The sequence below is a fragment of the Vanellus vanellus genome, assembly GCF_965231255.1.
Source record: "Vanellus vanellus genome assembly, chromosome: 1".
Lineage (NCBI taxonomy): Eukaryota > Metazoa > Chordata > Aves > Charadriiformes > Charadriidae > Vanellus > Vanellus vanellus.
The window spans coordinates 129,316,032-129,341,097 of NC_138905.1; the positions used below are offsets into that span (position 1 = coordinate 129,316,032).

The 25,066-nt window shown below is 33.6% G+C and overlaps 1 protein-coding gene across 2 annotated transcripts in view; it reads left to right on the forward strand.

Annotated features, from left to right (window-relative positions):
* DMD (dystrophin) overlaps nucleotides 1-25,066 on the forward strand; it is a gene marked incomplete at both ends in the record, with an annotated part of 1,177,430 nt that overhangs the window by 480,220 nt on the left and 672,144 nt on the right. For both annotated transcript variants that reach the window (XM_082480534.1, XM_082480533.1), the window contains 4 exons: nucleotides 849-986; nucleotides 2,940-3,092; nucleotides 4,000-4,182; nucleotides 18,225-18,419. In XM_082480534.1, the coding sequence (XP_082336660.1) occupies nucleotides 849-986; nucleotides 2,940-3,092; nucleotides 4,000-4,182; nucleotides 18,225-18,419 (669 nt within the window). The remainder of the gene's footprint in view (nucleotides 1-848; nucleotides 987-2,939; nucleotides 3,093-3,999; nucleotides 4,183-18,224; nucleotides 18,420-25,066) is intronic.

Sequence of the window (25,066 nt, forward strand, 5' to 3'; positions counted from 1 at the left end):
GGGAAATAAAAGATTTGTCTTTAGGACCCTCTCTTTATGACTCCTCAGCATGATCAAATATCTGTTTCTTTACAAGCAATGTAAAGAGTCAATATTTTTTTTCCTTTTAAGGAATTCTTCAAAGATAACTATTTTATACGAGAGCTGAAAAGAATCTTTGCAGGACTTTTTTTCTTTTTTCTTTTTTTTTTATGCAGGAAAAGTAAAATTTAAGGCAGTATGTAAATTACCACTGCAGTGCTAAATTCTGAGTGAATCAAGTTTGACAGGGCAGTTTTCACTACTTGAGCATATTGTGTTCCCTTTCTTTACATAAAATGTTTAGTGTGGTTCAAGAGATAACGCTCCCAGAAGCTGTGGCGTAGATTCAACTTCTATGTGAAAAGCACTTAGCGGTATCGTTTTCCCTGCCAGAATAGCTGTTTTGCATTGTGATGATACATAAAATGGTCAGGAATTACATGGTCTCCTAGTATACTAGCGATTCCAGTGAGTACTGACAGTGATTTAGAATATTTTAGATATATCTATTCTTCTTGTTTTAAAGTGAAATATATTTTGTGGCCTTTTTGCCTTCAATATTTTCATCCTCTTATCCTGGATGCTGCATGAAATCTAATATCAAACATCTGTAGGTTTTCAAGTGCTGTTTTACTTGTACCCCTCAAGTGTCTACGTGTATTGTAGAAAGCAAGTAAAAGTTATTTGGTCTTCAGTGTAGAACTGCAAGTGGCTGTTAGATAGTTACCTTGGCAGAGGAAGTGTAGTTTTATATGTCTGTGTCTCCTACTACTTGACTAATAATTAGATTAGAATGCTTATTATACTTGTTATTTTTTTAAAATCAGAGTGAAGACGATGAGAGCACAGTGGAAGAATTGCTGCAAAGGGGCGACACGCTTCAAAAGAGAATCACAGATGAGGGAAAACGGGAGGAAATAAAGATAAAACAACAGATGTTGCAGACTAAACATAATGCTCTCAAGGTATAGGAGCTACAATTATAAGCACATGCTACTAAATCCATTTTTTTGTTTATTTCAGTGCATTGTTCTGTTAAATGAATCTTCATTACTATGTAAAGATGAGTAATTTAAAGCTATTTGGCTATAACCCTGTATTTTCTTATATACGTCTCTTGATGCTTTGGAAAAGACATTTTAAATCTCCAGCTTAACAAGTAATGTTTTGTCCTCAGTGTTGCACCCGTGTGATTGCCAGTTGGACAACAATGATTTCTTTGATAATAATTCCTTTTTTTACACATTATGCATGTTTTACGTTTCTCCAACAGCAGTCAAGTCCTTAGTTAGATCAGTTCTCACAAACCTATATTTTCAGTTGTATAACGTACTTCTGGCAATGAATAAGTTGTTTTATCCTTTAGTAAAAGATTTATATGCTATGTTTTTCGGTGGGAAAAGTGGCTCCAGCATCTTTAGAATCGGGTAGGTGGTAATACCAATAGACCTAGCAGCTAAGAGGCTAAAAAGCAAAGTCACATATCAAAATTCTGTATTACCACACTTCTGGAGGTATAGCTGTATGATACTGTTCCTAGAAACATCCGCAGTGAGATCTATTTGGACAAGCTAATAGTTGTAACTGGGAGTGTCGTTTTTACAGAGGAAAAAAAAAAAAGTGAGGAAAGAAAGAATCTTATAGTTGGGAAGTCACCTTGACCACCTACTGTAAGCTCTGGCTACTATAGGAGAATTTCTCATTTTATTGGCAAGCAGAATTTTTCTTTCTTTTGAAAATTTTGATTAAGTTGTTCCTGGATTGGGGAACATGGCATGATTACATTTTATTATTACTTATTTTTAAGTAGCATCTTTCCTTTCCCGTGGATTTCATTCTAACTCCTACAGTTTTGCGGATCTGTTTGAATTCAGTAAAAGACTATCTGGAATATACCATTGTTTTGTCTGCATTTAGAAGAAACTTAAAATCTATTATGTTTGTCTTTGACTGTTCCAAGTTAAATGGCAGTAATTCGTAACTTTTATGGAGGAGAAACAAGAAAAGTATTTCTAGAACTATACTATCGACCAGATCCTTACCGGCTGTTTTTATGGAACAGAGGGATTGATTTTCCTTTGGGTGACGCAGTTAGGGCATTCAGCCTTGTCAAATAAAATTCAAGAATGATTGAGGCAAATTCATCTGAGTATTTTTGTATAAAATGTACCAGTAATTTTTTAATTTACTTCTTAATAAGAAGTTACAGTAATGAAAATATTTTCTGAATTCTGTAAAAGCCAAGTTAAGTAATTAAAGCAAATGCAAGTGGAGTATATTTAATAATATTTATATGAAATAAAATATTTTTTACCTTCTTGTTAAAGAGAAGTTTTAATACTTTCTTACAGCTGAGTCGTAAACACAAGACATTTATTGTGTAAATTGTATTTAATTTAGAAAAAGGAAACCTGTCTTTGCATACATTTCTGCATTCAAATGATTTTCTCTTGAATAGCTACAGAGTTTACATGCAGGCTAGAATTTCACAGGAGACCACAAAACACAGGAAGCCCACTTATGGCTTGATACTAAGTGGGCTGCGTTTCCATCTGTCCAGTAAGTATTCTGAGCAGAAGTGTTTTATAGAAAATAATGACATTTATGTAAGAATCTTAACTCGGTGACTGTCTCGGTGGTTTATTCAACATGTGAACAACCCTGAATTAGGTAACCTCCTTTAAAAGAAAAAATAATTTGTTAAACTGATGCAAATATGTTGTGTTCAGTCACTTATATGTTGTTAAACTGAAGAAAATATGCTGTGTTGAGATATTCATATACTTGGTCTAAATATCAACATTTAATTAAAAAAAATAGTGGCCTTGTGCAGTTTTTTCCCTTCAGTGTGCACACATGCCAATTCATATTTTATAAGCCTTTAATTTATATTCTAATAATGTCTGCACTGTGAACAGGACTTGAGATCTCAAAGAAGAAAAAAGGCTTTAGAGATTTCTCATCAATGGTATCAGTACAAGAGGCAGGCTGATGACCTAATGACATGGCTGGATGACATTGAGAAAAAGTTAGCCAGTCTACCAGACCACAAAGATGAGCAGAAACTAAAGGTAATGTTGTTTGGGGATGGCAATGGTAGACCGTTTTGAGTGATAGTTTATCAATTTAACAGACAGCAAATGCAACAAATATTCCAATAGATACAGAAAATTATCAGTTCAGTTCTTTATTTCTATTTATAGTAAAAAAAACCCTAATTATCTGTGTTCAGACTGATATTTTTTGTTGTACTATATCTTGTATTTGTTTGTTACACAGAATGTTATATGAATAATTTGAAACTAATTTTTTTTTTGTTGATAATATGGAAAGTCTGCAATGTATTAAGAAGCATAAAATGTTTTCTAGTAAAAATTGTAATTGATTTTATGTATCTTTGTTCCAGATGAACAAATGACTTACCGATATATGGATGACCTCTATCTCATGTTAGCACATTCATTTTCATCAGAACATACTCATATGTCACTGTCAAACTCTATAGATTTATTTACATACTGTCAAAGGTTTTCCTAGTTTGTTTTGCATCGTCTTTCTTTGCTTCATTCTCTGTTGAGTTTCCCACAGAGTAAAACAGGAGAGTCAAATAATACATTTGTAAGCTGTCCAAACACTATTTGTCTTGAATATGCTGACCCTTATTGAGAAAAGAATTTCTCCAATTGCCCATCACAGTGTACTAGCAAGAATCTGGAATTGGAAACTGTTGGCCTTTGCTAAGTAGTTTTCAGTGTGTACAAGCTGGTAGTATCACTACAGCCAGTCTCCAAGAAGGTTCTTCAATTATTTCAGTTATTTTTGTTTTGTTTAAACGTAAAATACGACATGAAAAGCTGTAAATTTTAATTAAGACAATAAAATGGAAATGGAATTTCTGACAGAAGTATTTTGCTAATTTGAAGTTGATTGATCTAGTTAGCTAACTGTCCTGGGCCCTGTATTGGTTTTGCTCACTAGGAGATTGATGGAGAATTGGAGAAGAAGAAGGAAGATCTGAATGCGGTGCACAGGCAGGCTGAACGCCTGTCTAAGGATGGGGCTGCAAAAGCAGTGGAGCCAACCCTGATACAGCTCAGCAAGCGCTGGCGAGATTTTGAGAGCAAATTTGCTCAGTTTCGAAGACTCAACTATGCACAAATTGTGAGTTGTTTCGGGCAAACCCATATGTTTGCAACTGCTACTACTAACAGCATCCTACTAACAATGAAAGCTTCAGGGTCAGTGTCAACTCTTCAGATATTAATAAGAAAAACCCTATTGTCTGCAAGTGGGGGAATCTTTATATTCTAACACAATAGTTCTCTGCCTTGGTCTTAAAATTGCCCTTAAGTTAAATCAGTCAATTACAAAAAAACTCAGCAATGAAAACTTCATGTTTATTTCTGTTGCCTCATTATTTTTCCATAACATTTTCCAGTTTAAAACTGTCAGTTTGCCATACCTATATTTTGTTCAGTGAACGTGTAAAACAGAAAAAGTGTCTTTCTCAAACTACCCATCCCACGCCAATTTTAATTGTTTTTTTTATTTGTCCATAACATCTTACAGTCACTTTAGGAAGAGATTAATAAAAGTTCTTATGACACTTTATCTACATGGCCTCTTCTTCAAATGCTTTAATTCTCAAAGGAATTTTTGCAAGAAAGTGTACTTTTAAATTTGACAGAATGAAAAGATAATTTTGTGAACCAACTTGATGCCTTCTGATTTTGAGTTGTTTAGTTGTATAGAAAATATAACTATTCTTACTGGATTATACATGCTGCGATAACTGGATAAATAAAAGGGAAATAAACTGTCACTATTCCAGGTTTATGATCAAAATACGTATTGGGTGTTACCCATTTTGAAGGTTACCAGAGGTTGCTTTTGCAGGTGCATGGCATTTTTTCCTTGCCATTGCTATTACGCTGCTCATTGCCTTCTGGGCTTCTGATTTTATCTGAAGAAAGATAAGATTTGTTCTCAGGGAAGTTGTTGCATTACGGGCTCTTCTGTAATCTTAAAAATGCTAGTGGTAAAGGGGTGTTTCAACAAAATATAATCCGATTTATATATTTTGAAATGCATGTAGATTGCAGAGGGGGCATACTGATAGGATAATGAAAATTTAAATACATGAAGTGTTACTTCTAATTGGTATATGGTTGACTATGTTTTAAAAAAGAAAAAAACAAGTTCCAAAAATCAGCAATAGCGTATCGCCTTTTGGTCAATACAGTCCTCTCTTTAATGTACTGAGTGTATTGTATGTTTTTAATTTTTCTACTATTAAGTTACATAATGTATATATAAAAATAATAATCAGGATAGCTATGCAGTTAATGGAGACAATCAGAGAAACATTAACTTCGATTTGTATGTTATTAAATCTTGTTCCATCTGATTACTCTTTTCAGATTCCTATGGTTTATATTAAACTTGATGGATGTAATCAGTTGCAAATCATTTATATTGGCATGGAGCTAGAGCAGGCTTCACTTTGTCTTGTAAATGAGTCTTTTTTTGATAATGAATATATTTGTTCCCTTGATAAGCAAGTAAGAAATAGGAACGTGCATGCAATTTATATAAAAACATTCTGCTGTCAATGTGCTTTTTATGTCACCCACCACCTACCATGACAGATGATGAGTATATCCATTATAAAATTTTACTAGCAAATCAATAAAACTACATACTAGTATATTTTTCTTTAAAATACGTAAGGTAGATACATCAACATATGTGCTTTTGGATTGGTCACAGACCTTTTAAAGCCATGTAACCATTAGGTGCATTTTTATTGTTAAAAGATATTATTTATGTAATATATTTCTATCCTTGTAATGGTTAAATTTTTAAATATTCTCAAATATTTCATGCAAGAAGGCTACTTGTTAGTATTTATCTGGGGTATGAGGTCATTATTCAATGAAATTTATGTGTGTGCAGGATAATTACTGTATCCTTCTCATCTCTTATTAAAAATATCTTGCTCTCTTGACAATGACCAAGGTGATAGTCATATGAAATATTTTAGAATTTTTACAGAAGCTACTGAAACTGGTGACAGGCAGTATATTTCATGGCTCAGGTCAGAGTGAGAAGTACATCTGCCTTGTTACTGGTTTGGTTTTGCTGAATCAGTAAAATAAAGTGAATTTCTCTTGAGTACTTTTTTTCTTTTTTAATACAGCCTAAGTACCTACCTCACAGGGATGTTGTGAGGATTAATTAATTGTTTGTGCAAGACTTTAAAATACAAAAGAAAAATGAAAAGTCAAGCTATTTAATTCAATATATTGCATATACCAGCAATAATAACTTTCACGGAGATTTTCTGTGTTGACCATCAACTGAATAAAACCATATAATAAAAATACAAAAATGAATTTATTTTTAAAGCAAAAGAAATAGAAAACTGATCCATTTTTTTATTTATTATTGATCATGTATTCAATAACAGACTTTAAAAATTGCAAGTTGTTATTATAAATCAATGAGGATTTAGTTGTACTGTATATCTTGCAAGTTATTATGGTTCATTGAATAAACAGAGAAAGACTGCATTGAAGAAGACCTTTAATTATGTGGCTTAATGACAGATTTGTATTTCTTACCTTTGTTTGAGCTGATATATTTCTGATATCAGTGTGAAATCAGAATGATCACGCTCCCCTGGATTTTACTTTTCCCTAATATTTGTTGGGAGGACCTGGCAGAAGTATATAGGAACCGTAACCATACAAGAATTGATTCTGTCTAGCATGGCAGCACTGTGAGAGAGTTGGGATTGTTCAGCCTGGAGAAGAGAAGGGAAGGGAGACCTTATTCTGACCTTTCAGTACTCAAAGGGGGCCTACGGGAAAGATGGGGACAAACTTTTTAGCAGGGCCTGTTGTAATAAGACTAAGGGTAAGGGTTTTATACTAAAAGAGGGTACATTTAGATGAGATATAAGGAAGAAATTTTTTACAATGAGGGTGGTGAAACACTGGGACAGGTTGCCCAGAGAGGTGGTAGATGCCCCATCCCTGGAAGCATTCGAGGCCAGGTTGGACGGGGCTCTGAGCAACCTGATCTAATTGAAGCTGTCCCTGCTCATTGCAGGGGGGCTGGACTAGATGACCTTTAAATGTCCCTTCCAACCCAAACCATTATATGATTCTATGGTAGATTCTCATAAACTCCTAATTGTCTCACAAATACGTAGCAGTAAATATCCAGCAGCTACTTGACAAATATATATGGGTGTATATATACATAAAAAGGAATTTTCTGTTACCACTTTTGATAATAAGGTATGATGTAGTTCTATTACCTCGAACATTATATATTCTGTTTACTGCCAATTTTGAGACATTATTCAATTTGGTATAGTGGTCACCTCTTTACGTGAAAATTGTCAGAGAGTAATGTGTCGTATTCTATACGGAAGAAGGTGGGTTTATTGCAATAATAGATTAAACATGGTACACACATAAATAAATACAACTGCACAAAACCTAAAATAACACTGAGTGGGAAAAAGTTTTTTGAGTTCCTGTATCTTATACATGTCTTCTTGCTCCTGGTATCTTTATTCATATGTGGCAAAATAAACTGCTCAGAAAATTCAGGTTTTTGCCCAAGCAGATTTCAGATTCCTGCATTAAGAAGTTTAGCATTCTATTTCACTTCTGCTAAAAATTTCCATTTAAAATCAGTCAGTAGTAACTTCAGTTGTGAAATCTGAATAACTTATTAAAGAGTGGAATATTTTACCATCATGTTTTAAAATTATGATTAACCAATAAATCCCACTGAAGTTCATGGAAGCTTAAGATACTCTTCAAAAAACATGCTATTAAAGTTTAATCCTAGAGCAGTATGCAATTTTTACATATTAAAATTACATGGTGGTTGTTTTGCTTTTTTTTTTAAATCCTTTCAGTAAAAATGATAACATTAGAGAGGTCTAGGGTCATTAATTTCTAGATTATCTCGGCAGAATCTAAAATCGTTAAGCCTTGGCAGTCGCACAGTAGTTTCAGACAAATTATCAGTCCCCTTTGCTACAGTCTAAACCTAAATCTTCCAGTTACTGTTTTTCTGCAACAGTCTATGCCACTGTTCCAGGATGATGAAAATAGTTATCTGTTACAGAGAAAAAGCTAGATTCAGATAGTTTGATTCAAATCAGGATCAAAATCAGTTACTGATATATTGATTATATTTCACTAAATGAGCTTTAGTTAATGCTTGTTTTATAGAAGTGTTTTGTAAATAGTAAGCCAGAGTATTTTTAGGATAAGAGAAATATTGTCCTTGTAATGGATTAGCAACTGTCAAAATTATGTACCTATTGATGTATATTCAGACTAAAAAAATAGGCTTACCTAAGTCATTTCAGTAATTTCATTAGTGACACACACAAATATTCTGTTGAAATTTATGGTCATTTTACTACTGAAATATCGGGGCCTGGATTTTGGCCATACTGGGAAAAATAATAAAATTGATGAAATTATAAACGTCAGGAGAAACTGTCTTTTTCATACCAATTAGACTATGTATTGAATAAGAATGAATAAGGAAAATAGCTATACAAAACATATATATAAAACATTGTTATAAGGTAAGTGATTTAGTCCAAGCAGATCAATAGTTTTCTGCAATACGGATAAAATACCAGTACTCTTAGTACTTATTATGAACTAAACGTCAAGAGCTTCATTTTTTCCAAATAAAAGACATTATTCTGTTTAAGATTCTGTAAAGTGTTCAGAAATTTAAAATACCTGTCTCCTAACTGGATGATCACTTCAGGTGGGAGAGTATGTGATCAACATCTGGAACCAGATTAAGGACTGATCAAGTTCATATCTGAAATTCAAGGGTTTGTTTAAGTTCAGTCTTTTAAGGGCATCTTGCAATTTTCATGTAATATATTCTTGTGGAGCTCTATTTAATTCATTTAATTTTCATGTTCATTTAAACTTTTTTTAAAACTATTAAAATATATTTATATATAAAGATATTTTCTAAATCATGAATAAAAAATTAATTGAAATAAATCTGTCACATTTAGGTAAACACAGGACTTGGTGTCCTAATTAACTGTCTGCATCTAAATAACATGGATACTTCAGTGGTAATGTGCTACCGTTGGTTTTGATCATTGCTTTCCACAGTTTTCGCAACCAGCAGCATTGGAATTGAGTGGTTTTCTTCTCTCATCCTTGCTTAAGTATTTCGCAGGGTAAATAAGCAAGTAATGGTTGCCAAGAAGAAAGGGCAAGCTAATTCTTCATTATTCCTACAATGAGTGGCAGAGGGGACGAATAAAAGACAGAAAAGGCATTAGAAAAGCAAAATAGGAAAATACCTACCGGACAAAAGAAAAGAACTATACAGTGATGGATTAGTATCTGTTTCACCTATGTGCTTTGGGTCTCTTCAGGACAGCACAGAGGTGATCCTGTGACACCATTTAACTTTTCTGACATTTACAGTGGCAGGTTTTTAAACAAATAGCTTTACACAGCACAGCTAAAGACTGGGCTTTTTTGACTGCGGATGAACGAGAATCTTTGGGAAGAGAACAACAGCTGAATGTTTACACTCATTTTCTATTATCCGTCAACCTGAAAATTACTAATTGAAAATCTCTTCCAAATAATTTAACTGTATTTCAAAGATTTTAGTTTTATGTGTAATTTAAGGTAAGAAAGCTCTGGCAAATACACTGAAGATGGATATTTTCTTTGATACAGCTGAAGAAGGGCTCGTGTTATAGATGCATTTTAAAATGCACTTTACCTTCTCTGTGTCTAAAATGAATGCATACAGTGTTGTGGTAACTTAAGTGAAGACCAACTATAGCCTTTTTTTATAAAAGTTGACCAGTTTACTTCAGTATTTTGAGTTCTTCTAAAGCATATTTGTCTTCTCTCATAGCTCCTTATTAATTCTGTACAGTATTCACTATCATCACTGCAATTCTAAAGTATTTTAATAGAGTGCATTTAAAAAATCCTGTCTTGTATGTGAAGAACTTTACAGAAAAGGTTTTTCTCTGCCATTTTTCATCATCTCTTATAAACCTTAGAGAAGTAATCGAAATTACATTTTCTAGTTTAAAAGCGAAACTAGACATCTTTACCTCATAACATAGGAATGAAAACTTTTGCTGCAACTTGGCCTGGATTGATAACAATTTCATTCACATTATTTAAAAAGAAAAACCTATGTCTTAGAGTAACAAAATTAGCCTAAGTGACAAAGCTTATCATTATTCTGTATGATTGCATCTCTATAAATATAGATTAAGAAAAAAAAAATACAAAATAATTAGGTAATGCCTTTTAACATTTCTGGAAGGTGTCAATGTTTAAGGTTTAGGACCTTGCTCTTTGAAGCTGTTAGCATTCATCACTAATGCGGTACTTTAATGGTACTTTTAGATTATTTTCTAAATCATCTCAACAAGGAGCTAACAGATGTAGTTTGCATAAATATCCCGAAAGTTAGCATCACAAATTAACAGTCAATGGTTAGTCAATTTAAACATCAATAGACTGTGTTCTAACATATCTATGCCTTATTTAACATTAATTGGTTCCTTGGTGATCAGTCAGTAGAGTTACACATATTATTATTCAGGACAGCCCTAAAGCTTCATGAATAAATGCTCTGTAAGATTAGGGCTCTTCTGTAGTCTTAATATATCAGCCATTAAATAAATTGTCATTGACCAAAGTGTGGTCGCAGGAAGGCTGCCTTCCAGCATATTGTGCAGAAGCTTGTTCTGCCACTATATACACTGTTTCTTCTCTATAGCTTACCGCTGCCTGAGAAACCCAATTCTGAAATTCGAATTTGAGTAAAAAAAGAGTTTGAAATTCCTTCCATTCTTCTGGGTATTTCCTGCTGTGCAGGCAAATTTGAGTACCTAGTGCTGGTTTAACAGAATCAGTAAAGACCGTCACAAACGGACATCGTGAGTACAAGGATATAGGACTATGTAGATTTTAATCTAGTGTCAACTAGATACTTCCTTAAATATGATATAATTCCTGCATAATTGCTGTATGTATTTTTTCAGCTGTGAAAGATATTACAAGATGAATACAAGAAATGGTTAACAACTCTGCAGATTTATGTATTCTGTAGCTAGCATTTAAAAACTTTCAAAAACATTTTTTCTACCAGAAGGTAACACAGGTAAATCAATTTCAAAAGTGTTTTCCATGTAAACCCGTATAAAATTCTAAATAACATTTTTAAATATCTGTTGAAAACCAGCCTAGGATGTAGATTTTGCAATGTGTTCTGATATTTTTCATTCCGAAACGTAACATGAGTAGCTAAGTATTTGCTTATTTACCGATTTCTAACACTGAGAATGGCTGTCTCTTTTGACTCACTAGTAGTTAAAGGCTTACCTTCCCCCCAAAATTCTAGCGACAGTACACGGCCTGAGCAGTGTTTGTTAAATGGCTATGAGGTGTAGTCTTTAATTTTTTTAGTAATTCCCTTTATAATGTTACAAATATCTGTTTAAGTCACATGACGGAGACACACAGATTTCCTTTTACTTGTCAATGGTGAACTACTGCAATTATTAAGATTGAAATATGCCATCAGAACTAATTAACATATATGCATAATTTATTTAAAACAAGAGACACTTTCTGAATCCCAGTAGTACCAATTAGTCAATTATGCCATAATGCTACCAGATTTTGTTTTTCTTCTGGACATGGTAACATTGCAGCTGTGGCATAAGATACACAGTGCTCTATTTTTTATTTTTTATTTTCTGAAAGAGCTGGTTTATATCACAAACGGTACAGCACAAGAGAGTCTTATGTCCCAGTGTCGTCAAAGTTGAAATGATTTTTATTCTCTTTGCTTAAAAAATCAATACCAGTGGAAGTTGTCAGGATTAAAAGTTAACAGCAGAACTGCTAGAATTTCCAATCTGTGCTAGTCGTGTTAATCTGTTATTTGCATGAATGCTAGCAGCTCTTTATTAAGGAGCAATGGGTGAGTTTTCTAATAAGCTGCAGCTAAATTCAATGTGCAGCAGTGCCTCAGCTGGAGGAGAGTCCATGTCTGGAGGCAATTATCTAGCCTGAATAAAACAAAAGCTCTGTTAAGCAAAGAAGGGATTGCCAAAGCTGTTCATTTTACCACTTGACTGAGTGTATTTGACATCTTGGAGGGCTCTAAAGGCAAAAAAAGTGTGCAGAATACAGAGGATCAGCTGCATCACCAAAATGCTTTGTCATAGTTTTAAAACTATATATTTACCTCTTGGTTCAAAAAAAAAAAAAAAAGAAAGAAACCAAAGTTACAACTATGAATACAACCAACATAATGACAAAATACTCTGGGTTTAATGTTTAAAATTAATCATTATAGCTTTTGTCTGTATCTTCCTTTTTATTTTTTCTCATCTAAATGTGAAAATAATGCACCCGGGGGGGGAAGAATCATTGGGAGTGGAATAAGTAGTCATATAAGTCTTTGAGCTCAGCAACCACAGGTATCTATCCAACCCACCATACAGAGCTCATCAGAGTGTAGCATGACTATCTGAGTTTTTGGGAGATATCTCATAATTTAAGCCCAAAAGTACAGGGAATAGACCTTTTATTATGGAGAAGACCTTTGCATTTCAATCAAGTTATGAAGGTCAAAAATAAGACAGTGGAAGTAAGTTCATACTGTTTGATGCCTGTTGATTGATGGTTTTCAAAATCAAAGCCTGCAATTTTCTACTGCTATTCTTAGCACATAAAATTTACTGAAATGTTTTCTAATTAGTGTTATTATTAAGACTAGTTTCATTTTAACTGGCTTTATTTCATTTTATATAGAGATAAAATAGATAAATTAATTTTATCATAGAATAAAAGCTGCTAATGTAGCACTTCTCAACCAGGAAGATGTGCCTTAGCAGTGAAGTACTGTGAAGACATAAAGCACTCTTTGTACAACAGTGCTGAAAATAATCATGTGTATTTTTAAAGTTTCAATGTTTATATAGGTCACTGAAGTCAGATACAAGCATTAAAACACATGTTTTAAGTGTTGCAACATGCAGGCTTTTGCAGACTGCAATCATACATGAGTAGAAAAATCACATACATGAGAAAATATTTACATTCTTATTTGAAAACATGATTTTAAAAAAATACTGCTTTGAATACATTTTTATGCTGTTAAGTGCTTTTAAGGCCTTGCCTTCATGGAATTATGTAAGCATTTTATAAATTTTTAATCCTGTAGTGAGGATTTATGTCTCTCTAGACTTGAAAGAGATGCTTCTTTTTGTACTGATAGATAATGTTTTTGTGACTCATGAAGGCCATCCAATCTCGTAATGGAAATTCCATGTTATTGGTATAATTTTGATCTACTTTCTACACATAGACGTACTTACAGGTAAGGTGTGCTACCGTTACTGAAGACACAGAATTTATTTTTCTGAATGTTAGCTGACATCACCAGTCACAGTTGGCATAGGAAAGGCTGAATAAAAGCTTCATATGCGCAAATATGTACTTGAAAGTGGTTTTATTGCTCTCTGACAGCATTCAATCATAGCTTTCCATTGTTAATTTTTGATTTGATACATCGATGCTAACCATGGGCTAGCAAATATCATGCAGTGTACAGTTTGCTCTAGAAAGCAATAAACTCTTCCAACATTTATTGGACTCTGAGGCATGACTGCCTCTGTCCAGGTGTCTGCTATCTGATTCTTTTTTCTGCATGTGTAGCACACGTATGTTTGTTCCTCAGAGATGGCTGACTTTTTACACTCTCATATATCTTACAGCTGCTTGTAAAGAATATTTTCTCAAGCATTAGTTCACTTCAGGAGGAGACACATGTTTATTTTTCCTGAACTTCTCATCAGGATGCTGCTAGGAGCAGTGTCGTGGTACAGTGGTGCTGATAGGTGTGTTTTGCTGCTTTACTCCTCCCACGTATTCTGTTTGTGTGAAGTTGTTAACTCAAAAGCACGACGCACTAAGGCCGCTATGAGCTTGGAGGCCTATAGCGAGAAGGGACCAAAAATGGAATAGTTGTCACAGCCTAACACAAAAAGGTTGAAGGCTTTCTGGGTGTAAACTGTTGGACAGCAAAAGTGATGTTGGGATTGTTCCCTCTGCAGAAAGAGGGAAGGAAATGGATACCGAGATGGGTGAAATGGGCTTTGTTAACACTGAGTTTTCCAGTGCCGAAAGAAAGCGGACAGCATTCTCCAAGGCTAGTTAGCTCTGATGCCACCAGGTAATACCGTTCTAGATGTAGGCAATAATCATCACACATACTTCTTTGGGGGGGATGTTTGATTTTGTGGGCAAAACCTGCATTATTCCTGTAGTTCTTTTTTTGTTGGGGTTTTTTTGTTTGGTTGGTTTTGTCTGTGTTGGGTTTTGCTTATTTGCCTTCTTTGTAAGGGCCAGTTCATGGATGTATTTCTTGTCTTTGTATTTCACCTAGTAGGATGTGGTAGCTATCAGTAAAATCAGTTTCTCACATGTAGGTAGAGTCATGTTTATAGAGAGATGCTATCCCTTAAGTAAAAATATGTAATGATGAGGAAAAAAATTCAATTTACTATTCTAGTGATGATAACACTTGGTGAAAGGCAATGCATGAAATGTTAAGCCTTACCCAAAAGAAGTTGTTTTTTCAGAAACTGGAAATAATTTGCAAATCAGTATATCACTGACAATCAAGTAAAAATACAAAATAAATTAATATAAGTGAAAATTTATTTTACAGAAATAACACTATAGGAAATGTCCATTTACACCAGTGTTTCCCCATCATTCTTAACAATTTATTTCTATTATGTATTATTTTAAAGTATTATTTGGTTTTGAGTATTTTCAAGTAACTATCTAATGTGTTCTGCCGCTTTGTCAGCTTCAACTTATTCAAAACCATTCTTAAACTTTTATCTAAAACTTTAATTTCCATTTTCTTTATTTTTAATCCCTATAAAATGTTAACCTACCTTGCTTCTGGTGAAACATTTCGGCATTATCAATAAGATATGTCTTTACGGAATTAATTTTATTTTTAATAATAGTGGTTCCCAGCTGCTACAATCACCTTCTTTTTTTTAAGTTTTTTCTCATTACAGTGTTCTGTATTCAATGTTCTTGTTACAAACTGATTCAGTTTCAGCTATGCATTTCTAGTAAAGATGCTTGTCCAGAATATAGGGAAGGGCTCTGCCCATTGTATCTTCTACAGTAAGGCAATTCCAGCAAATATGGGGACAAGCCAAGATTTCTTCCCTTTCTTTGCTGATTAAACTTGTCAGTTCTGCATATGCCTACCCTCCATTCCTCAGTGCAAGATGCCAACTTCTGCTTTGGGTTCTGTTGTGCCTCTGTCGATGAGGGAAAGATAGAAAGACAGACAGACCCGTGACCTATCCAAAAACACACTAAACTCAAAGAAATGTAATCCTTGATTTCTAAAGTTGTATCAAATTTCCAACTCTTTTATTTGAATAGTATTCAGAAACTAATTATTTTGGATTGTTACTTTTTTTTTTTTAGAATAAGGTATTAAATAACATTTCCAAATATGAAGGCAGGTTCTGGTAGTCCTCTACTTTCAAATATCAATCCACTTATTTATTTATCTGGTTGTAGTGCTTTACATTTTAACTAACAACATAAACATTAATGGTTTGCTTGAACTAGAAATCTCCTGAGTCATGTTTCCTGCAGAACTATACGAGTAATCACCCAGCTGTGAGAAATATGAACGTAAAGTGTTCTGTAAAGGGCAGTATGAATACGTGGTCGCATACATCTCATTAACATTGATGGGAGTTAAATACTACACATGTTTTGAGGGATTACTAAACCACATAAATCATACAAGGTTCAGTCCTGTCTTCAGATTTTAATTAATTTTGCCTTGAAAAGTGCTTTTATATGAGTTCTTTGCAGCAGTGATTGAAAGATACCCAATTTTGACATTACTATAAATAATTAAGCATGATGTCCACGAAGTGCTCACACATCAGATTTCCGCTTGACTTTTTTGTGGTTTCAGGAGTTATTTAGAGCAAGAAGGCGCTGATTTTATTTTATGTACACAAGTATACATGTATGTGTACATATTATTAGCCTAAATCTGAGTTTAAAAAACCCTAATACAATTAAACTGTTGTTTTAAACTATTCTATTAAACTGTATTTAAAGTATTTATATTTTGTGTGTCACTTCACATATTCACGTGACCTCATTTTGAATGAGTAACCTTCCATACCTATCGTGCTCTTTTCATTACTGTGAATATAAATATTCTGTCTTCTTGGTCAACAAAGAAAAATACAATTATACTTAAAATGTTCCTCATGTGGGTCTAAAGTTCTTTGCTACATGTAGAAGTGTCACAGTGTAGTCTTGAGGAATGAAAATATATTGCTGTATGCCTCAGTGGCCTGTTGAGACTCTCTCACTTGCTAATCAACCGGGACAGCTTTTTCTTTAGGTTTACTGGGGTAAACTGTTATTTTTGCAGCGTATATGATTGGTGAAACATATGGGGGCAAACACAATTTTTTTAAATCAATTTATTTTAAATAATAAAAATTATAGCAGTGATACGGTAATTAGAGAGGTTTCAGTGTTAGCAGATATACTGAGAAAATCATTTAGTGAGAAAAGTGTGAGCAAGGCAACTAAATGCAACAGAATAACACAAGTCTACAGACGACTTTATGGGCTTTATATGTGATACGCATACATCTTCTAGAGTTTATATATGCATATTTTAAGACTCTAAAGAAAATTGAAGCAGCAGATGACTCAGCCTAGTAACCAAGGAGAGAAACATCTGAAAGGATGGACAGGGCAAATAGGTAAATTAAAACGAGGCATCTTGCTGAGGTAGTATGTGCAATATATAGTGTTTATATTTGTTTTCTTTTACATAATAGCTAACTAATGATATTGTTTTCTTCAGGACCATTGATCCATTGTCCTTCACATATATGGCTCCAAAATCTGTGATTATCTGTGTTAGGACTGAAGCATCTAAATAATATGATTTTTGAAAGAAATTTACTGGCAATTGCTTGTACAAGTTCTTTGGGGTAGTCAATAAGTAAAGTTTATATTTTTGAGAAGAAAGACATCAAGCACAATGGATCTTGGTCCCACACTAGGAATCCTATGTGATGTGACAAAACAAATATAAATAAGAACTTATGCTTACAAAATCACAATGATTTATATCTTTTAAATTTTGCCTTTTCTAATGGAGATAGAGGTGATAATGTTTTTGGAGTTTAGTTAAAAAACAATCACACTTCTCCCTGCTCCAAAGAACACTTTTGGTATTACTTTTTATCTATGATCCATAAGCACATCAAATCAGAAATGTAGAGAATTTATATAAACAGTCACTATTTTGTCACTTTATATGTCAGTATCTTTCCAAATGCCATAGATCAACTACCTGTTTTCTTGGAAACAAAACATTCTGGGATTTCTTTATGTTGGGTGTACGTATCTGCTTTCAGAAAAGAGTGTCTATTTGATATTTGTCCAGATTAAAAAAATATAAAAATCTCAATTTCCTGAAGAGATGCGTTGCTGGGATTTCTTTTAGAAATATCAATGCATTAAAGACCTTTCAAATCACAAAATTTCAACTTGTACTTTCTAGTGTAAGGAGAAAGGTTTTAGTATAGTGTGAGTTGACCCAGTTTTGTGTTGTGTGTTATTTAAGAAATTGTGTCTATTACACAGGTCATTATTTTACTTAACACCTTGAAATGTTTTAGTATTTTAGGCCTGGCATGCATGGAATTTCTATAACGGAGGACAGATTCTTAAAGAGGTGTGATGGTTTAAAATGAAAGGGCTAGCACTAAAATCCCAGTAACATCTTAATCTCAGAGTACTCTTGCATTTCCTATCTACATTTCTTTGGCGAGTAGAAGAAAAGTTTGTACACTGGTGCATGGATTAATTTTAGTACCTGCCATTTCAGACAAACTAGTGGAGTGTGAGTGATCCATGTCAGAAACCTCAAATCTTTCCTGCATTTGTCCTTAGAAAATATTTTTAATTGTTTCTAGGTTGTGAACTGGAAATTGCATTAAGTTATAAGTTTGTGTAGTGTTAAGAAACTAAAGGAAACATTCTGTTGTATATCTATACTAGCAAACAGTTCATGAAGATACAACTTTTGCGGTGACTGAAACTATGACTGTGGAAACCACTCATGTGCCTTCTACATACCTGGAAGAGATCCTTCACCTTCTGCAAGCCTTGTCTGAAGTAGAAGAGCGCCTTAATTCTCCCGTTCTGCAGGCTAAGGACTGTGAGGATCTCTTCAAACAAGAAGAGTGTCTCAAGGTAAGATAGAAAGCTTTTCTTGGAATGATTGGTTTCCATTTTTTTGGGGCTTCTGTATATTGGCACTCACTCTCAGACATCTGTTTCATAAGTGCTCAGCCCCCCTCTGTGATGTCTGCATATGGATGTTGCATGTTACATACACGGATGTTTATATATGAAGGCACATTGGTGCAAAATATAAGAACACTGAAGAGCTCATTTATTTTTATCTGTTTCACCTGTATTTGGAAGACAGGTATTAGGGTTCCAATTGCCCATTGCACTAGTTTATCTGCAAAGTACGTTACTGAATGGGAGAGGAAGGACGGAGAGGGGCAATTATATATTTAAAGTTGTGAATTTGTGGTTAAAGTTTTCTCTGTGTGTTTGTAATTTGAAGTAATTAGTAAGTAACCCTAGCCACACCCAATCTCAGCAGCTTTATTTTAGTGTTTGATTTAAAAATATTTTTTGTAAGGCAGCAACAAAACCAAGTAAAATTTAACTGTTCCAAAAAAGCTTGAATTTTGATTGGGGCTGTAATTATTGCAGTTTAATTCGCTAAACAGAAAATATTGTCCAGTATGTAGAAAATGTAGTTAGGAAAAAGCTAATTCAGTATTGTTGATATGACTTTAAATATTACTGTCTGGTTTCTTCATCGCTTGCAACAGGGAAATCCTTTGAAATTGGTGGAATTTTTCCAACGCAGAATTGACATAAGAAGAGAATAAGATTAAAGTTGTAAGCCTAAATAGATGAATGAGTTATCGGCTTTTGCAGAATAACGTTTGTGTGAGGAAAGCCTTGTAAAAAATCATGCTTATGTGCTGTATATAATTACAGCTGTTTCAAATTGTCCTCCAGCATGTAGAGGAGAAGTCCACCGTTCCATTTTTCTGTGATTATTTTGGGGAAGGAAAGGTTTTAACAAAAGGAAAGGTTATCCTAAAGAGGCCAGAATTTGCCTACGTTCAGCTATAGGAAACAACCTTAGAGGGAGAATCAGGGCAGGGGCTCTGGCTAGTTGTTCTGAATTGTCCTCTGTAGGAGCCCATTTGTCTCTTTCCACAGCGGAGTACATGTAACAAAACCACATCCATATGCTGTTAATAGTTTCTATAAAATCACATTCTTATACGTGCGTAGATCCTATACATTTTAGGTGTCTGTATAAATATACACACACACGCATACAGATATTCTTTCTAGCTCTTCAAAATTCGGGTGTTTTCAAGTTTCCTAGCAAGACAGTATAGTATGTGTAGTGAAGCATAACAGTGAAGTATTGGAGCAAAGGAAGCGTATAACTGATAATAAGACCGTGCGAAATAACAGTAGACCCTTCCTTTTACCACTTCTCATTTAGTACCGGTAGATTAAAGTCGTTCTGAGTATTGAAGCACACAACATGCCAATGTTATTGTCATTCTTCATTTTAAACAATCCCATTTGATAGAATGACTCTTCTGCTCAAAAAAAGTCATAGACCATGTAAGTCATGGCTAATGAGTTACCACTTGGTCTTTTTTCTACAAACTTATGTTCGTTACTAGATTGGCTTACTGGCAGTTGACTTCCTTTTAGTTCTTCTTAATGCTTTACATTTGGGCTTATCTGATTTATACCCATAACTAATCTGTTGTTCACCCACATATATTTGGTATTATCAGAGCTGACACCAACTTTAATAATATTGATACTGAGGTTACAAGTAAGTATTGCCATAGGTTTAATTCAACTGAACTATTAAATTGTTATGAGATGCACTTGTGGGCACAGTTCCATCTCCTCCTAAATAAATCTCTTAGAAGAGGCAAATGGATCTTGCACATTCGTGGGCTTTTGGAAGGGTATGGTTTTGATCTGAGCTTGCTTAATGAATATTTATTTCCAAGGAAAAGCATTCATCATTGTCATTATCCTGCAGTAAAAATAGAAAAGTAGTGCATAAATTGTTCAGCAGCTGGTTGGGAAAGGTTTGAAATTAAATTGTAGTTGATTTTTATCCCTGACAGTTTTGCATGAATCAAATTACAGAACTGTCATGAATAGCTCTGTGTTCTGAATCCGTTTGTGATTTTTTTTTACACTCCCATTCAGAAAGAATCCATTTTAATTGATGCTTAAAAGGAAAAGTAAGTTTATTTACAAGAATCTTTCAGTGCTAGCTGCTTTTGACATTTTTCTCCAAAGTAAATATGTACGGTAACACTTAAACCTGATTGCTCATTATCCAATAGGATAAATATCCAATACAAATTAAAAATTGCTTTTATTAATTGTCATAGATAATTCTTTTTATTAAAGGGATGTAAAATAGCAAAATACGAGTTTTTGCAGCAAAAATCTGACCACTTCTAACATTTAGTAAATGATAATTGTTTTATGGGCATATTTAATAAATCTGCTGAAACCAGCGCGTAGGAATGTTGTTCTCTTCATTTTAAGTTTTAGAAAGTGGAAAAATCAGATATTCAGCTTAACCTGGTTTTAGAAAATAAAGTTATATTACTCACACTAAACCAAAGTTTTCCTGTGTGGTGATTATCTCATGCAAGCTACTTGTCTTGTTCGAGCTCCAGATTATTTAGCGGGAGACGTATACACGGAAATAAATACATTTATTAACCAGAGGACTAATACCAACAAGTATTTCTGTTCACTAACACATAGCAAAAATGAGTGTGCTAAAATGAAACAGTCTACCTGGAATTTAAGAAGTCTAATTTGCGTTTATAGCTGTATGTGAGAAAACATTTAGTAGAATTTCACCTTAAGAATCACTGTCATAGTCGTGCCTGCTCATTACTTAATTATATTAACAGTGAATTAAAACTTTTTTTTTGAGGCTACTTGCTTTATATAATTAATGCTGCAAACCTGCAGTAGGACCTATATACATTAGGCATTTCTTTTTACTATTTTTTTTTAATATTCTTAATTTTAGCGGGAACATTGTTTTGTAGAATATGACTATACATTTAGCTATAATATTTTTCAATGATGTAATAGCTTAAATATAGAAAACCATCTGGCTCTTTGAGAAACAGGTTTCTTATATATATGTAACTTTTTGCATAATCACTCTAAGACTTCTTTTTCTAGTTCATCTTCTTGTGTATTTCCAGTAGGATCTTTATTTAGTTCATTAAAAATTGGGTTGTTTGCTGTTGTTGTTTTTTTAAATATAGACATTTTCCTGCTAAGATTATTTTCCTCTTCTTTTTCCCTTTATTTGACGGTTCTTTATCTAGTGACAGATAGAGCACATTTTTTGCAGTTTTCTACTGTGTCTTATTTCAGGATACAGGAAATTTACCGTACACATTACATATCTGTGATTCTGACACACTTTCAGAATCCACTTTCAGAACAGTCTATTAAACCCATAATACACATACGAGATATGGTAACTCATAGTTCTATACAGATTTTAAAATTATAAGTAATTCATGGAATTTTTCCAGCCATCCATGATTACTAACAACTGTGCTCTTTCTAGTTTTCATGTCAGTACAAAAAGCACAAAATATTGTAATGAATCTGCTATACATATAATTATAAACATTCTAAAAACATTCTACAAATGTTTATAAAAGCATTCTACAAATGTTTGGCTTGCCAAAAGCATATTTTTAATTTTGCACATTGGAATACGTTTGGCCTGTATTAAGTGATTTTTATCACAAAACATCACTTAACTTGATATTCAGAGTGGTTTTCTGCTGCAGCTCAGTAAAATGCAATTAACTATAACTTAGAACTAGGTGTAATCAAATGCACTCTCCGAATAGATCTGTCAGTAACACAGTGCCTGGTGGCTTATTTGAACACAAATAGCCAAGGAACTGAATTTTTACAGAAAGTTGTCTTTCTCTGGCAGATAAAGACAAATTCCAGGTAGTAAAAATGAACTTGGTGTTCGAGTCTCTAGCACTCAGATTTCTTTTTTCAAGAGCAATGAGATGGATCATTCCCCAAAGGCTACTGTCACTTCAGCTGCTAATGATTTTCTGTTATCCTTTTTTCTTAAAAATTAAAGCTTTGTGCACTCCTGTTAACCATGTTACGGAATCTCCCAAGGCATTGGTTGATAACTAACTGCTTCAAGCTTTTCTCTTCGAAGTGGAAGATAGATGGGTTATGTGTGTGAGATAGATGGGTTTGTGCATACGCACACATACATGATCTCTTTTTATTATTTTTTTTTTTGCCTTGGACTCCTTTATGCCATCCAGTTGTGGATTTCATTTATAAAAGGTCAGCCGTATTATCTTTCTTTTTCTGGAGCAGCTGCGCTCTGAACAAAAGCAAAAACCTGACATATAAATCAGAAATTATATGCCTGTTCATAGACCACTAATTCTAAACATTTTTGGATATGTCAGTCATCAATTTTAAAGTGCATAGATGTATTTATTCTGATTTTAATATTTAGAAAATTTACCTACTTGGTTAAAAAACACATACAATTTCAATATATGTAAGCACATATTTTAGTCTTCGTTTGATTACTTAAACAAGTCAAACACAATAAGTGCCCTCTTGGGTGGACAAGATGAGCTGACATTCAGACCTTCTGAAAAGAAGGCTACTTAACTTGAGTGCTTAAGTGTGTCCTGGCAGCTTGTAACATTTCAATTACATTTTCTCTATTTATTTAAATATGCAAAATTTTAGTCAAGTTTTGTGAAGGTGCTGACTCCTTTATGTTCAAGGCATATAATCTTGGAAGATTTGGAGGCATTTCATGTTTTTATCCCTTGATATTTCTTATGTTCAGATTAATATCATCGAATACCTTAATTATCCATGGCCTGAGTGTATAAAACCAAGATTTAGGTAGACCTGAGTAAGGAACGCAGAGTGTGAGACATTATGCTGGGAAAGTCAAATGAGGTTTGTTGAGTACTGACACAGAGCCAGCCAGCTTTCACACTAGATGATAGATTGCTGAAAAGGGAGGAAACGTTCCTTATTGGGAATCATCCCAGAGAGAAGACATCTGCCATTCTCTTTTTAAGTATCTCCTTTAGTCCGCTACAAGTAAGTCATATTTCTCAGGACCTATGTATTCAAATTACTAGCCATAAGGGGTTTTATGGAATGTTCCTTTATATTTTTTTTTTTTTTTTTTTTTTGGGCAAAGAATAACATATTATAATATTTGCAGCCCTAGAGCTTTAGGAACCTGGAGTATTTTTTCTCTTTTTTCTTGTTTGGGTTTTTTGGATGTAATTATTTCAGAGCATTGCTGTCATATTTTGATAAGCATTTTGATTCTCACATTTTACAAAATAGTAAATACAGATTAATAAAATTAATTGGTTATAAAATGCCAACAGCATTTTGTCAGAGGCATTCAGATTTTGTCTAAGTGCTTGTGGTTTTTAAAATATTTCTCATGTAATTTGGAGAAGAAAATTATTTGGATAATTATCATTATCTTCCTGTCACTTCATATTAATACTGCTAATAATATACCAGCACATTCTGTTATACCCCTGGTTTTAAAATACTGATTTAAAATCAATTTCATTACAACAGAATCATAGGATATATTACCTAAATATGAGATGGTGTCAATAATGTGTTTTAAAAATAAATTAAAATCCAGTAGTAAAATCAGAAGGATTCATAAATGCTGAATAAAGAGGAATTGGTAAGTATAGTTTCCATGGATATTTTGGAGGTTTCTTTACTAAGAAAAACGAGGTGTTGCAGAGTTAGAAGTCAAGTCAACATATTAGAATACAAAACAGAGAAAGGAAAGAGAGAGAAAAGCCCTCCCTGCTCACGGACTGAGAAGAGCTTCAATTTAGTGCAAATTGTCCATGAAGTCTGTCCAATTAATGATAGCTTTCTAAGACTAAAAGCTTCTGCCTAGTACCTACCCACATCTCTGCAGCACCTTTATTGTATACCAAATTTTATACATGGAAGAAGGTTACTAGCAGGGTAACACTTAAAACCTGCATGAAAACTAGTATTGTTTGATGTAGTTATTAAATGTTTGGGTAGAGTGTGCAGTAAATTGGAACAAATTGAAAATGACAATTTAGGTTGACTAAAACCAGGAAAAAGGAATGAACATCCCAAAACATTTCAGCAGTGCTAAACCATGGAGAAGAGCAATGATAGGAAAATGATGGAAGACGGGTAAAATACAAGGCATAGTGAAAGCAGTAAGTTCAGTTACACCTGACACTGAAGAGTCTTGGATAATTCAGTTCATTGTGGACTGAATTATACCTTCAAAATATTTTCTCACCGTTCATTTTGATCCGGAAAGCAGCTGTTGTTCTGCAGTGAGAGTTAAAATATGATATTCAGAATAGAACACTTTCTCAGTAAGTAATAAAGCTTTGCTGTGTATATTATGTTAAATTAAAAAAAAAAAATTTTTGAAAGTATGTAAAATAATTAGAAAATATTCAGAGAAGGGCAAAATAAAGGTCAGAACTATATAAAAAAGACCTTCCTGAGAAGAGATTGATGAGATTTTTGTAGAGGTAAAAATAATTAGTGTCATGACAAAGGAGGTCATTCGTCAATTTATTTTTTTTTTTTAAATAACACTGACACAAGTGGATATTTGTGTAAACTAAGAATGGCTCATTTTTTATGTAGGGAATCAGATTTTGGATTATTTGGTATTTGGT